This window comes from Pterocles gutturalis, unplaced genomic scaffold (genome assembly GCF_000699245.1).
Source record: "Pterocles gutturalis isolate BGI_N339 unplaced genomic scaffold, ASM69924v1 scaffold46248, whole genome shotgun sequence".
In the NCBI taxonomy this organism is placed as follows: domain Eukaryota; kingdom Metazoa; phylum Chordata; class Aves; order Pterocliformes; family Pteroclidae; genus Pterocles; species Pterocles gutturalis.
Genome location: NW_010119739.1, coordinates 382 through 14,838, shown reverse-complemented (window position 1 = coordinate 14,838; position 14,457 = coordinate 382). Strand labels below are relative to the sequence as shown.

The window sequence follows — 14,457 nt, the reverse complement described above, 5'->3', positions numbered from 1 at the left end:
TCCTGTGGGTGCTGTGGGCTGTGCCCTGCAGGGCTCGAGTGAGTGCATGGCCCGCTGCGGGAGGTGCTTGCTGAGGGCTTCGCTTAAAGCCTGGCACGTATACATGCATACATCCGTGTGCATGCACACAAAACACAGGCATACATGTGTGTGCGTATGTATACGTATGTATTCACTCATATACAAAATCGTAAATCACAATTAAATGTTTTGAGGCCTGCCTTTGAGGGGCAGTGGAAGCCCTGTCGGTACCATTTGCCTCTTTGGCAAAGCTTTTCAACCTCTGCTCTGTTGAAGGTCCCTTCGTTTTTCCATAGACTGTAGATTTTGAATTATATTAGTAGGTGAAATCCATCTTTAAAAGGATTACTTTTTCTGTGCTCAATTTCCACTGTGTTAGAAGAAGGTTCTTTGTTGTTCAAACTTACCTTGTAATTACAAGGGGTAGATTATAAAATGGTCACTTGCTGGGAAACGTACTGATCATCAGACGCATACGCTGCTGCCCTGGTATCAGTGGGGCTCCATCAGTAAGTGACTTCCATAAGCAGGACCTTTGTCACTAGAAAAGCTAGCTGAGAAACAGTAGCTGTGTTCAGTACTAGCTGTGGTCCTGACGTGTGTTTCTGGCAGCATAAGTGGTTGAGTGGTCTGCTGGGATCCTGTCCCATGGCTGTACTAACACATTGACTAGCAGCATGAGTGTCAGGCTTGGCACAGCGGAAGGAGTGGGACACCATGAACTAGACAAATTAGGCAGCTGTGAAATTATATTTTTACATATGTTGGCTTGTGTTTGATTTATTGGTGTGTATTACAAAGTCCTCAATGTACAGTTAATCCTTTATTTCTGGTGTTAAAAGATCTGGGAGATCTTAAATTGTTAAGCCCTATGGCTTTTATTTTCACACGGACTGATGCAGTTCAGGAAATGCCCTGCTATGATGGTTCCATGTGGACTTGTGAAGCTTGCCCTTGTCTGGGCTGTGCATCGGCTAGCAAGGTGCTGGGGCCCCACAGGTATGGTACAGACACAGCCAAGCTGACTCTGCAGAAGTAGAGTGAAGACTTTACTAGTGCTGGGAAAGTGTGTCTGGCATACTGAGAGAGGGTATAGTCATACCCTTAGACCTTGTTCTGAGTTAATACTCGCTCTGCATTGGAGTCGGTCCCCCAGTAGAGGTCTTGATTGATCCACAAGTCCAGGTAATCTGCCTGTGTTTTATACAGAGCTTCCTGTGGGTTGATTTTTTTTTTCTTTTCTTTTCCTCCTTCTTCTCCCCTGTTCCTCCATGCCTTTAAGCTGGCAAGTTTTGCTGATTGAACCCCATTTTACAAGTTAGGCTGCTGGTCCATGGCTGTCCACCTGGATCAAATTGCTGGCTGCCGCTGTCCTGCCTCTCGTCTTTACCCACCCTTCCTGGTACACTGTGCTTTCCTATCCCATTTAATGCACTGTTGTCAATGCTTGTTGGGTGTTTGTATGCTGAACTGTCAGAAAAATTACCTGTAAGGTAGCTAGTGAAAACATCTCAGTGAATAGTCTGATATGTACGTGGGAGGCACCGGGGACTATGTAAACCAGTGGTTAGACAGACTGCAGCTCAGTAGCAGCAGAAGTCATAAATTGAAATTTTGTGAAAATATGTAAACACCTCCAACTTAAATCAGTTAACTGGACACCACCTACACTTTTTTGTGAATTTGGGACTAATGGTTTGCGTGTGTTTAAACTGGAGGTCTCCTGGAGCATGGAGTTCTTCAGTTCTGGGCTGTTCCCTCATCTGAGGGAAAATCTTCCTTCTCTTGTCTAGTGCACTGCTACACAGGAGATCTCTTCAATTGGTGAACTGTGGACCACACCCAGGTATGGGCTTGAAAAGGGTAGCAAAATTATTATAAACATAGTGATTTTTTTTGTGTCTGTATTAGCAACAGATTTGGCAAAATAAGAATAGAGAGTAAGTAGTTCTGAGTAACTAGTGCTGAGCCCCCTACATCTCCAAAGTAGTTAGGGTTTTTTTTCAGATTGTGTAACCTGAACTGAATATGTTTGGTTGGGGACTGCCTGAAGGACAAGTCGTTGTTTCAAACCCTTATGTTCTCCCCAGATGTTGGAACACATTTGACAAGTACCTGGAATGAAGCTTTGGGTTGAGGTGATAGGAAAAGGTTCCGCTTGAATATGAGGAAAAACTTCTTTACAGTGAAGGTGACAGAGCACTGGAACAGGCTGCCCAGAGAGGTTGTGGAGTCTCCTTCTCTGGAGACATTCAAAGCCCGCCTGGATGCGTTCCTGTGTGATCTGATCTAGGTGTCCTGCTCTGGCAGGGGGATTGGACTGGATGATCTTTCGAGGTCCCTTCCAATCTCTAACATTCTGTGATTCTGTGAAAATAACTTGGTTTTTGTTTACCAAAACTTCTGCAAATTGACCCAGTGTGTGATAAGCTGGACCAGTCACAGGACTGGCTTTAAATCTACTCCTACTGAAACTTGAATATGTGCACAGCTTTTATAAACAGTTGGGATGTTATAGGTGGAGAGTTTATTGATACAATTACAGATCTGCTACTGAGGAAGGCTGATCAGTCTTTCCTTACCCTCGTTCTCTCAAAGTGATTCTGTTGAAAAACAAAGACAGAAAAATGTGCTTAAGCAGTCTGGGGTTTTGATTAAACCTAAACTAGGCAACATCCATGTGTCCTGGTGGTTATGCTGGAAGAAAGGCAAACTTGAGTGAGGGTACTGTGGCAAGCAGGTGGAGATAATGTTTTACGCTGGAAAAGCATATCTGATTATGTTCTTGCTTGCACAGCAACCTGCTCTGTTCTTTTCAGATGTGACTTACGAAAGTATGCTTCAATTATTTTATTATCAGAATTGTAAATGGACTAAAAAGTGTATACTCAATTTTGGATAAGAAATTTATGGAGATGGCAGTTCGCTCCTGAACGCGACTGTTTTTCAAAAGGTTCTGGTATACCAAGTTTGTTACATCTGTCAGGGGAAAACAGAGAGAATGTAAAGGAGGAATAAACGAGTTTATTGGACAGTAGTAGGTGGGTGAGACAGTGTTGTGAAGGGCTCCTTGATGAGAGGCCCAGGAGCAGCACTGCAACAGTAACCACTACTTACTTAGCCTATCTTAGCCTTCCAGTTTGTATTGTAGCTAGATGCCATCTGGGAATGCCCTTTCTTCATGTCTTATTCTAGCTTATCTGTATATCTAAACAAATATATTCGGTGTGAGAAAGGGAGCTTGGTATAATAGATGTGAACTTAAGTCTTTCTCTCCTTGAACTCCCTGTCTCTGGTAGAGAGAGAATTGTCTCTGTTAGTTCCAGCTTTGAAGTTTGTTCTTTTTCAAAACTTGCCTTTGCTCCTGTTTGTAGTTTTGCTAATTGATATCTTTAAAGCAAACTTTGAAGTTGACATGTCCTCCAAGACAATTTGGTTGATTTTTATTGGATTAGTTTTTATTCTCTTGTCTTGCCCTTGCCTTGGTTTCTTCTGGGATTAGGGAGGAGGAAGGAGGAATTGTGTTTTAAGTGAATGTAGTCTGTGAATGTTTCTTTAAAACAATACAAGAAGCTCTCCAGATAATTTCTATTGCATTCCACAGAGAAACACTTTTAAGGCAACATTTAAAAAGCGATGATTACAGGAAGTTACATGCTTGTCTCAGTGTCTTGACAAATAGTAATGTACTCCATGGAAGCATGTTGCTCCTACAGACATAAGAGGATTAGCACTGCAAGAAATAAGTCTTAATTAAAATGAGTAATAATAAGAAAAAAAATTTTAAGGAAAGGATTTTTTTGTTAAATTTGTCATCTGCTTTACTTGTGTTGAGCCTTTTATTTTTTTTTTTCCAGTATATGCCTGAGAATACAGAAGGTGCGGTTAGAAGAAACGTAACTTGCCCTTGAGAGCTGGCACTGTTTCTATCCCATTCTTTTTGACGACACACTGTATTTAGTATAGGGTTTTTAATTGACCAGGATATAGAATAGCGTATTAGGGATGAATTTAAAAAGCCACAAGTTATGCTAGCTATCCCAGATGAGACTTTGGTCATTTTAGGGCACTTTATATAGGCCACAGCTTATTAAAAAAAAGCTATTTTAGGTGCTGTTACATTTTAAGTTCTATGGGGTTTTTTGTCTTTAAACCATGCTGCCCTAGTTACTGAGTTGGATAGCTTGAATATGGTAGGAGAAGAATTACTGTGATTTTGAAAGTGCTTAGAAAATATCCTTGGTACTTTCAGTAGTATGAAACTTTATGGGAAATCTGAAGTGTTGAGACAGGATGGGCATGCTAGCAAGTATTTTAATGCGAAATGAGAAATCTTCTGCCTCCAGTGATGTAAATTTTCCACCGGAAAGCCGTGAGATTTGATCCTGAAACGTCTTTTTCATTTTTTCAATACTGTGTATTCCCCAATCTGTACGTTGTTTAAGGACACAAGGAAGAAGTTCCATAATTGGGGAATTAAAAATAATTTCAGGATTCTGAAAAGCATCATTTTATGAATCTTATTGGAAACAGTTAATAGGCAGAATAAAGGTGAAATAATTGAAGAGTGACTTAGCATGTGAATTGCCATTCAGTATGTATTATAGGTAGAATGTAGACTTCTAGGCAGAAAGTCAAAGACTTTTGAGTGTGTACGTAGCTGAGGGGAGATTGGAGAGAGCTATGTGTTATTTCAATATCTACAAGAGAGACAGCTGTGCCCTCGGATACCAACACATAGTTTCCTTCCATCAGAAGTTAAAAATGTCCCCTTCCCCCCCTACAGTGGGTGTTGCAGTGGTCCTCAGCCAGGGTTACAGTTCTAATCTGTTTCCTTTGAATTGTAGTCTCTAAACATGCACAGACAATCAAATCTATACTAATGGAAGGAAAAAGGAAAAGCTGCTGAGTGCATTCCTTACTAGAACATGCTTAGAATGAAAAGCATAGCTGAACACATCTGAAACGTGTTTGAGTTTGAGAATAAAGTGGGAGAAATATCGATATCCCAGCGCTTGTTCCTGTCTGGCTTCCTGGAGAGGTACCTTCAAATTTTAACAAAGCTTTATTTTTATAGCACACAAATGCTTTAGACAACTCTTTGAGTAATATGACTGCCTCATTCCTTAAATATGGCCAAGTTGAAAGTTGCCCTATCAATTTCGGCTTGAGCATTACATTGGACAGCCAAGTAAAACTTTGCTCCCTAATCTGATTTTCATCCCTGTTCTGGGATTCAGGATCAACCTTAAATGCTTCAGCCTGTATCATGTGTTAAAACTTTGTACAAGCTGTCTTTTTTCCTTGTCCTAACTATAATGTGATGAACTGCAGTAGGTCTTTGATACGGACTCGTCGGTACCGTTGTAATACAGATTAGTGCTGCTCAACTGCCTGCTAGTTTGCATATCCATGCAGAGAGAGATAGTGTGGTTTTTAGTCTTAGAAGCTTGTGATGATTTCGGGAAAAGAGCTATGTGCAGAAAACTTCATACATTGAGAGGTCTGAGTGGAAGATCTGAGTTAATCAGATCCTCCGAAGTCAGGGAGTTGCTATGCTGGCCCTGAAGCTACTCCTTTCACCTCAACACCTTTGCAAATTGCGATACTCTTTTAGAAACAATTAAAGATTAAGACTTACATGCTGCTGTCTATAGTTGGTATAGGAGACTGCATAAAGCAATTCAATGCATCTGTTGGAAGAATGTGAGTGAAGAAGAAGCAAAAGGCTCAGAGTTTTTTATGGTCTAGAAGAATGAGCCCGATCTGTCTCTGGTTCCAGATTCTCCTTTGCCTTTCTGTCAGGAGTTAAGATTTTTCTTGCAGAGTGACTGCTTAGATGGATACGGCCTCCTTAGGACAGCCCCTTCTCTCAAACACCTGGCACCAGTTCAGCCCCAGTTCAGCCCCAGTTCCTGACTGCATGGCCATCCCTTCTTCTGCATGTCTTCTCTACTGGGTGATAATTGGTCAGTTCTGCTGTAACTGTAGAGAGCTAATTCCTAGAGATGCTGCTGCTATGAAGCAGTTTCAGAGCATCTCTAATTTCTGAATATGGCTTAACAGAGCCTTTTTTTTTTTTTTTTTTCCTTCTGAGGAGGGTGGAAAAGAATCAAGAACTTTGTAGCTTAGTTTTTCTGTTTTCTGGCCTAAGAAAAGGCAGTGGGGGTAACAACTAATGTTCAGTAACATTAGATGTCTCTGTGGCAGGTAGCAAAACTTTTGGCCAAAAAGTGGATATTTAAAATACTTCACAGTTATGTTCACTAGGTAAATTAAGAAAAAATTCAGGAATAGAAATTAAAACAAAAACTGTGGAAAGAGTTTAATATTAATTACTCTTGCTGCATACAAGCATATAAAATCAAGTTTCTGCAAAATTCTAGACTTTGCAGGTTAAGTGTTTAATTAGAAATGCAGTCATTTTAAATGCTCATTAAGGTGAACTAGAGATATTTCTGAATTAATATTTCAGCTTCAAAGAACTCTCCCAATTGAACAAGATGAAAACTGTTTTCAAAACCAAGTGTTAGGTTTTTTTTTTAAAATAGATATTAATAAAACAAAACATTTACTTTCATATGACAAATATAACATTGAATTGTGCTTACTTTCCAGGGATTGCTTTTGCTCATGCTAACTCAGAATACACTTGAATTTTCAGTGGTTGCTGATAATTTTTTGTGCTTAATGATGCTTTTCATCTGGCATGATATACAATGTTTAGTTTTTCTGTTTCATGCATTCTTAGGTACACTTTGTATTATCAGTCCTAAAATTTAACCTGTTGAAGTCTTACAGTGATGTTTTTTCCTATTTTGATGAAGAAAAATTGCTGTTTATGGGGTTTCTTCTAGAACTATGTGTAAGTTTCTTGCTTTGTAGTTTATATGGACAGTGATTTCTCATATTCTGCTATAAGATAATATAATGGATAATTATTCATGGATAAAGTTCAGGCTTGCTTCAAATTCACTAGAAACAAAATATCCAGTTTATTTGATTTTACAATGTATTGTTCAAAATAAATTACCTTTTTTTTTCTTCTTAGAAATGGATGATGAGGACTGTGAAAGAAGAAGAATGGAGTGTTTAGATGAAATGTCCAATCTTGAAAAACAATTTACAGACCTTAAAGATCAGTAAGTATTTTAATGTTTTAAGTGCTTCATTCCGTGACAAAATTGTGTATAGCTGGTGTTTCTTGGCTTTCATATGTGTAGATGCTACTTTTGGAGGAGAATAAGGATTGGGAGTTCTGAAATTATTTGCAGGCAGTTGCTCTGGGATACATTTATGTATTTATTTATTTTTCTGGTTTTGAGGTGTTGTTGCTGTGAAGGGCTGTTGTGGGTCTATGGCATTAAAATTCTTAGCAGAACCGTGGAATTCTGAGTTTTAGGGAAATCTGTGATTTTATCTATCGATCTATTTATTCATTTATTTACTCAAGATCTTTTTAATGCTTTTACATATGTGGGGCAGACCCAAGCACTGTCTTTGCTAAATAAGAAATTAGGAGGTTTTTACAGGGTATCAGAGCAGTTTTTGTAGTTGTTACCGATGAAAGTTTCTCTTCTGCTGCAAACCAGATACCAATACTAAAAAAAATGAAAACACTGTTAGCTCTCTGTTTGTAGTTTGCTGTTATATACAAATCAGTAGTAAAGACCTAGTAAGTAGAAGAAACAAAATGATAGCCACAGTTATTCAAGAGTGAATCTCATTTGTGTTGGAGTCTGTCTTTTGTATGTATTTTAAGTTTGGCTTTTTTTCAGATGTGCCCAGACGAGCTAGATGCATGTCTTCCAGTTTAAATTGATGGTAATCTGGCACCTAACTTAATCAGATACCTGACAAGTGAAACTTTGAGGAGGCCTTGTCTATTTGTGGGCATATGATTTTAGTCAAAGATCTAGTCAGTTGTCATTACATTGGAGATGTGTGTTTATATTGTGAGATAGTTCTTTCTACTAGAGAACTGAAACATCCACTTGCTTTGCATAACAGGACACTGTGAGGTCTGTCTAATAGGGTCTGGAAAGAATTGCCCAACAAGCAATTCCTTGCAGCAGTGCCTAGAGAAAACAGTTTGGCTTGCTTTTCTTCTTTGGGTTGAACATGGAGCAACCTGGGAAATGGAGCCAACTGTTGATTATTGGAGCCAGTTGGTACTGACTGGCTTGGCATTTGGAAACCTGCCAGCTTTTGAGTTCAATCCTCCTCTTCCATCTGTTAAACAGCTTGGATGACTGAAAACACGTTGTGGAAACAAACCTTTAAGGAATCAATATGAAGGAGGGTGGTCTGGGGAGAAAGGAAGGAAGTAATGAAGTAATTCAGGAAGTTCAGGGAGGTGGTAAGGATGTGGTATGTGAGGAGGAAGGTACTGTGTAGCCACTGGTTGTTTGAGAGATTGGGGTGATTGTAGAGACTGGAAGAACTGTGATGGTGGGAATACTGGTAAAGGAGCAATAGAATGCTGGAAGAAGGAGTGATAGGGAGGAGCAGCTGTGAGTAGGGAGGTGGTAAAATTGAGAAAGAAAAAAAAGATGCATAAAGAATGGGTTGTTAAGTCACTGGATAAGCAATTTTAGTTCATCAGCTGCTGCGTGGTACCAAGTGCTAGCAGCACCCAGTCCATAACTGCTTGCTCTGATATAGCTGGAACTCAGTGCTGTGTAATCACATGTTAGTGACCTACTTCATGTGTGCTGTGCGCCCATGCTTCTGTTCTAGATAAATAATTCTATTGTAGCTCTTACGTTAACCACTATGTGCATAGCATGCTCATTGAGGATTGAGCCCAGCAAATTGGTTTTTGATCAGCTGCAGGCTATGTCAGTTGACTGTGGGACAGACTGAGTGTATCATACTCTAACAGTTTGCAAGTAAGAAGGAGGGGAGCATTCAGTATTGCTTGGTTAGGTACGTATGCTTGAACTATGGAGTTGTTATTAAAGTAAAATGATGAGAAGGCTGGTGACAAGTGAACAGGAAGTATTTCTCAAGTAGGTCTTGATGTATAAGTATACATGAACTTTCTCCTGTCTAATTCATTAATTAACCTATGCATAAAATAAAAAGGCAGCATCCCTGTTCCAAAGAGGAGACTGTGTAAACAGATAACATCTGAAGTATTCTTAACATATACAAGAGTTTGTGTATAGAATCATAGAATAGTTAGGGTTGGAAGGGATCTTAAAGATCATCTAGATCTAACCCCCCTGCCATGGGCAGGGACACCTCCCACTAGACCAGGTTCCTCAAAGCCTCATCCAGCCTGGCCTTGAACCTCCAGGGATGGGACATCCACAGCTTCTCTGGGCAACCTGTTCCAGTGTCTCACCACCCTCATTGTAAAAAATTTCTTCCTAATATCTAATCTAAGTCTACCCTCTTTCAGCTTAAAAACGTTACCCCTTGTCCTATAGCTACACTCCCTTGTAAAGAGTGCCTCCCCATCTCTCCTGTAGCCCACTTTAAGTACTGGAAGGCTGCTGTAAGGTCTCCCTGGAGCCTTCTTTCTCCAGGATGAACAACCCCAACTCTCTCAGCCTGTTCTCAGAGGGGAGGTGCTCCAGCCCTCAGACTGTCTTCGTGGCTCTCCTCTGGACTCTCTCCAACAGGTCCATGTCCTTCTTCTGTTGGGGGCCCCAGAGCTGGATGCAGTAGTCCAGGTGAGGTCTCAGGAGAGCAGAGTAGAGGGGGAGAATCACCTCCTTTGACCTGCTGGTCACGCTTCTTTTGATGCAGCCCAGGACATGGTTGGCTTTCTGGGCTGCAGGTACACATCACTGCCTCATGTTGAGCTTTTCATCAACCAACACCCCCAAGTCTTTCTCCTCAGGGCTGCTCTCAATCCATTCTCTGCCCAGCCTGTATTTGTGCTTGGGATTGTCTTGAGCCATGTGCAGGACCTTGCACTTGGCCTTGTTGAACTTCATGAGGTTTGCATGGACCCACCTCTCAAGCCTGTCAAGGTCCCTCTGGATGGCATCCCTTCCCTCCAACGTGTCCACCACACCACACAGCTTGGTGTCATCGGCAAACTTGCTGAGGGTGCACTCAATCCGACTGACCATGTCTCCAACAAAGATGTTAAACAACACTGGTCCCAGTACTGACTCCTGCAGAACACCACTTGTCACCGGTCTCCACTTGGACATTGAGCCACTGACCACAACTCTTAGCGGGCAGTTCTTCATTCTCCCAGTCCCTCCCTGCCTTTGCCTTCTGCAGCTTGTTTGCCCTAATGCTACTTTTGATTGCAGCATGCAAGGTAAAAAATGAGAACAGGGAGAACTGGTTAAATTGACAATTCTACCATTTAGCACTATATTTAAGTTATCAGTTACAAAGAGTGGAGCTTTATTGTGATCAAAATGCTTGTAATTGATATTACATTAAATATGTAAAAATCCAAGCAGATTTCTTTACATTATCTGCCAGTAAATAGCAGCTTTTATAGAAGGAATGAATTTTAGGAAAAATAAAAATATTTTAAATACATTTGCTTTTGGCAGGAATAGAAGATGTCAATTACAAATTATCCCATGACATTTGTGATAGTATGCAGCATGTGGGTTTTCACAGGAGATTAAATGAGGGTTGCTTCTATAAGAGCCTGCTTGTCTTTTTCCTTGGTGTATGGTAGGGTGGGAGCAGATATGGGAACAAGAAAGCGAATGGGCGTTTCTATCCACAAAATGTCTATCTTTGTCTCCCGCGATGTAAGCTATATTGTTCTTATGTATTGTTCTTCCCTGTCATCTGCCATGTTGATTCAGCTTCTACTCCATCTTCATCCTATTAACAGCCTGGCGATATTTTTCTTCTTCCTTAGAGATGGTGATACATTTAATTTTATCTTTACTTTCTACACTTCTGATTGTCTGTATGTGTTTTCCAGAAAGACTCAATAGACCTGAGGAATATTGTTCAAAAAGAAAAGATGTATTGGGAAATTCAAATGGTAACAAACCTTAACTTTGCTTCAGTGGGTGTTCCATAGCATTAACAAAGAGATGCAGACTAGTTCTTTTGAAAGTATTTCTTCTAACTTGTGTTTGCTTTTAAATAAAATACATGTTTTTTTATTTCTATTATTTTAAGACTTTACAAAGAAAGATTAAGCCAAGTGGATGCAAAACTACAAGAGGTCATAGCCGGAAAAGCACCTGAGTATTTAGAACCATTGGCAGCTTTACAAGAAAATATGCAAATCCGAACCAAGGTGGCAGGTAGGCGTCTAAAAAGATTATTGCTGTTTCAACAGTATAAACTTGTTTTGCATTTTAAGGTCAATCTTTTTTTTCTTTAGAATTGTTAAAGGAGTGTATTTTAAATATAGAAATACTGTGGCATGGTTTTAAATGTAAAATATTTTTCAAGTCAAAACGGATAGGTTGCTTACCTCTTTGCACCAGTTGCCTGAAAACATCACACTAAAAATACAGCTTTTTTATTTTTCATCTAATGGCCATCTGTCTTTGTGTAGTAAGCACAAAATTACTGAATTAAAAACTAATGATTTTTTTTTTTTTAGTCAGAAGATTTGGGATGAAGTCTGCACACTGGTCACTGTTGAAATGAGGAGATATGTAGGTGCTGTCTTGTGAACTGCCTGCCAGATCATCTTAGATGATCATGTTTTTCCTGCTCTTCTATTCTGTGTCTCTCCTACTCCTCTGCTTCCATCCTCCTGTTCCATCTAGGGAAGGAGGAAAACTCTTGTCCTTAGCAGCTTTTCTCTAAGCTGCATTTTAATTATTAAAGCTAATGTTTAGATAGGCTTTTATGCTCATAGAAGAAGCAGGTAAGAACTTTTGTCTTCTTCTGGAATAGTCATATGGAATGTGGTAGTATTATAGGAAGACAAAGTTCTATACTTCATTTTTGTAAATTCTTTTCATGTTATAGCTCAACTCCTTTAGGAGTAATTCAGCTGTCTAAGGGTTACCTACCCAACACAGGCTGTCAGAGAGCCAAAAGGCAGATGGTTGTGATCTGTCTAGCCAGAGAAGCTATAGCGATGTCTTTTCTAAGAAACTCAGCAGAAGCATGGTGCCAGCAAACTGGAAAATGGCAAGCCTGCTTATCCTTTTTGTAATACTAGCGCTACTTCAGTACTACTCAGTATGTCTTCACTGGTACTTTTGACTTCAAACTATGAAGCGAATTTGAAATCTTTTGGTCTATTACATTTCTCTCCCTCGTGGTTTTCTCCGTAACACCTTTCCTCAGCTGGTCACCCAGAACTTCTGAGTTTTAAGAAACCCAGATTTACTTGACTCGTCCTAAGTAGCCCACTTGGGCTTTGCAGAAAGTTCACAGGTGAACTTGCAGAAGATTTGATATAAAAGCAACCCTAATCCAGGCTTTTGATTTTCAGTTTTGAATGTGGTTGTCTGTCAATGTTTCATGTAGGTGGATGTGGATAGATTGTGGGGTTTGTTCCTTTTGTCCTCAACTGAACAAGATTGATAAAATTACCCTAGAGAAAACAGGCTCTCTTACTGTTTGAGAGTCTTGACAGAAGTGGGTGAGTAGCAGGACTTGAGCTCCAGCAGGTAGCCCCTAAGGACCCACTTCTACTCGAGAGAGGGGAGGAAGAGGTGAAAGAAAAGATCTAAACTATGTTTAGCTAAACTATGGATGTAATTGCATCTGTGGTAGTAAAGAAACTTGTGTTCCTCTGCAGTCTAAGGCACTGAGCACTATTCATGCAAAATGTGGATCTTGACTATTTCAGCAAGTTAGAAACACAACAGTTTCTTCTAGAAGTATTCATACCTATACTGCTTGATTTCAGGCAAATAAGTAGTGATTATAAATTGCAAGACCTAGATATGCCAGTCAGCCATAAATTTTTAAAAACTCCCCAAACAAGCCAGCATAACATACTGATGTGAGAAAAGAGCATTTTGAATTCTAGATCAAAAGTGACTTCACAGAGGAAAGGTGATTGACATAATACTTTACGGTTTGTTTTTCTGAGGAATTGCCAGTAACGGTATTGTTCCTCTTGTACTGTATTAATTTACAGTCGACTGAATTCTAAGGGAAGTTGCACTAGTGTGTGTGCAAGCAACTCCTCTAGATGATAATCTGGAACAATTTAAATATTTTGTGTTGAATGTATTGAATATATTAAGTCAAATTCTAGCTATGCTTGCCAAATAGTATATTTCAGATACTTTTTGTAATTTTTCAGCTGTCTGTTTAGTAGACACATTTTCAGAAATGTAAAAGAAACACTTCTAGTACTCAGGAGCAGTATCGTTTGTATCATAAGGTGTCTATTTCTAAGAACGGAACAGAGTCTTCTTAATTGATGTGATTTATTAAGTAGCATTAGGGTGTTAGCCTTATTCCAAATATTTATTTCTAAAAGCTTTTTATTTTATTCAGTTTTCTAGCTATGTAGAAACCCTAAAATATTATTTAAAACTAATTAGAAAATAGAAGAGGCTGTTTAGTACTTCATGTATTTGAAAACTGAGGATATCCAGGATAATTTGATCAGAAATAAGAAACAGATGGATTTTGTAAAGTTAGCGTGACTGCTCATATAATTTGTTGACTGACAGGCAAAGGTGAAAATAGCATTTATTTTTCCTCAGATCTTCAGAATCAAGGGATTACTTGTTCTTATTTTTACTCCGTAAAGCTGCCGGCCACTGTAAATGCCTTATATAATATACCTGTATTTTCCAGTATGTACATGCTTTGGGACTTGCTTGCAGACTTGAAAGAGGATTCAGAAATCAGATATTACCTAAAGAAAGTAATATTGCTGTAATTTGTCTGATTACAGGTATCTATAGAGAGCTTTGTCTGGAATCTGTGAAGAACAAGTATGAATGTGAAATTCAAGCCTCTCGACAGCACTGTGAGGTTGTGCCAGTTATTTTACATCGATAGCTAATCTTATCTATCTTTACTGTGTGTCATGCTTTCCAAGTTCAGTGCACTTTTTATTATTGCTGTTATTTGCTATTTTGATGCAATTTTCTTGTGATATTTAAGTCCACGTAAGAAGTTGTTCGAAGCATATAAAAATTAGCTTTATATTAGTGTGGCTTTGCATATAACTAAGGTTTCTTATTTTTCATTAACAGGTTATTGTTAGCAGATTCCCACATGATCTTTTTACCTTTGTTATAAAAAGATTACCAAGAACAGTAGCTAAAATATATGCTATAATTTTTAGCAAAAAGCACCTTACATTTTAATAATAATTTTAACAATAATAATAATGTCTTTTTACAATGCCTTGGACAGCTAGTGATAGAGTTGTCATTTCAAAAGCAGTTACAGGAAAAATATATTCTTCTCCTTGAGTATAAACATTCCTATTTAAGCATCTAAATAATGGATACTCTGGTACAAATACTCAAGCACACGTATGTCCGATCCTGCAACATAGCTGCT

The 14,457-nt window shown here is 39.1% G+C and overlaps 1 protein-coding gene across 1 annotated transcript; it reads left to right on the top strand.

Moving 5' to 3' along the window:
* Positions 1-7,073: 7,073 nt before the first annotated feature.
* Positions 7,074-13,920, top strand: LOC104464067 (breast cancer metastasis-suppressor 1-like protein; the record flags this gene model as incomplete). The annotated part of the gene is made up of 3 exons (XM_010076656.1): positions 7,074-7,163; positions 11,137-11,264; positions 13,841-13,920. Coding segments are annotated over exons 1-3 (297 nt in total), but the record flags the coding sequence as incomplete, so codon positions are not given.
* Positions 13,921-14,457: the final 537 nt, after the last annotated feature.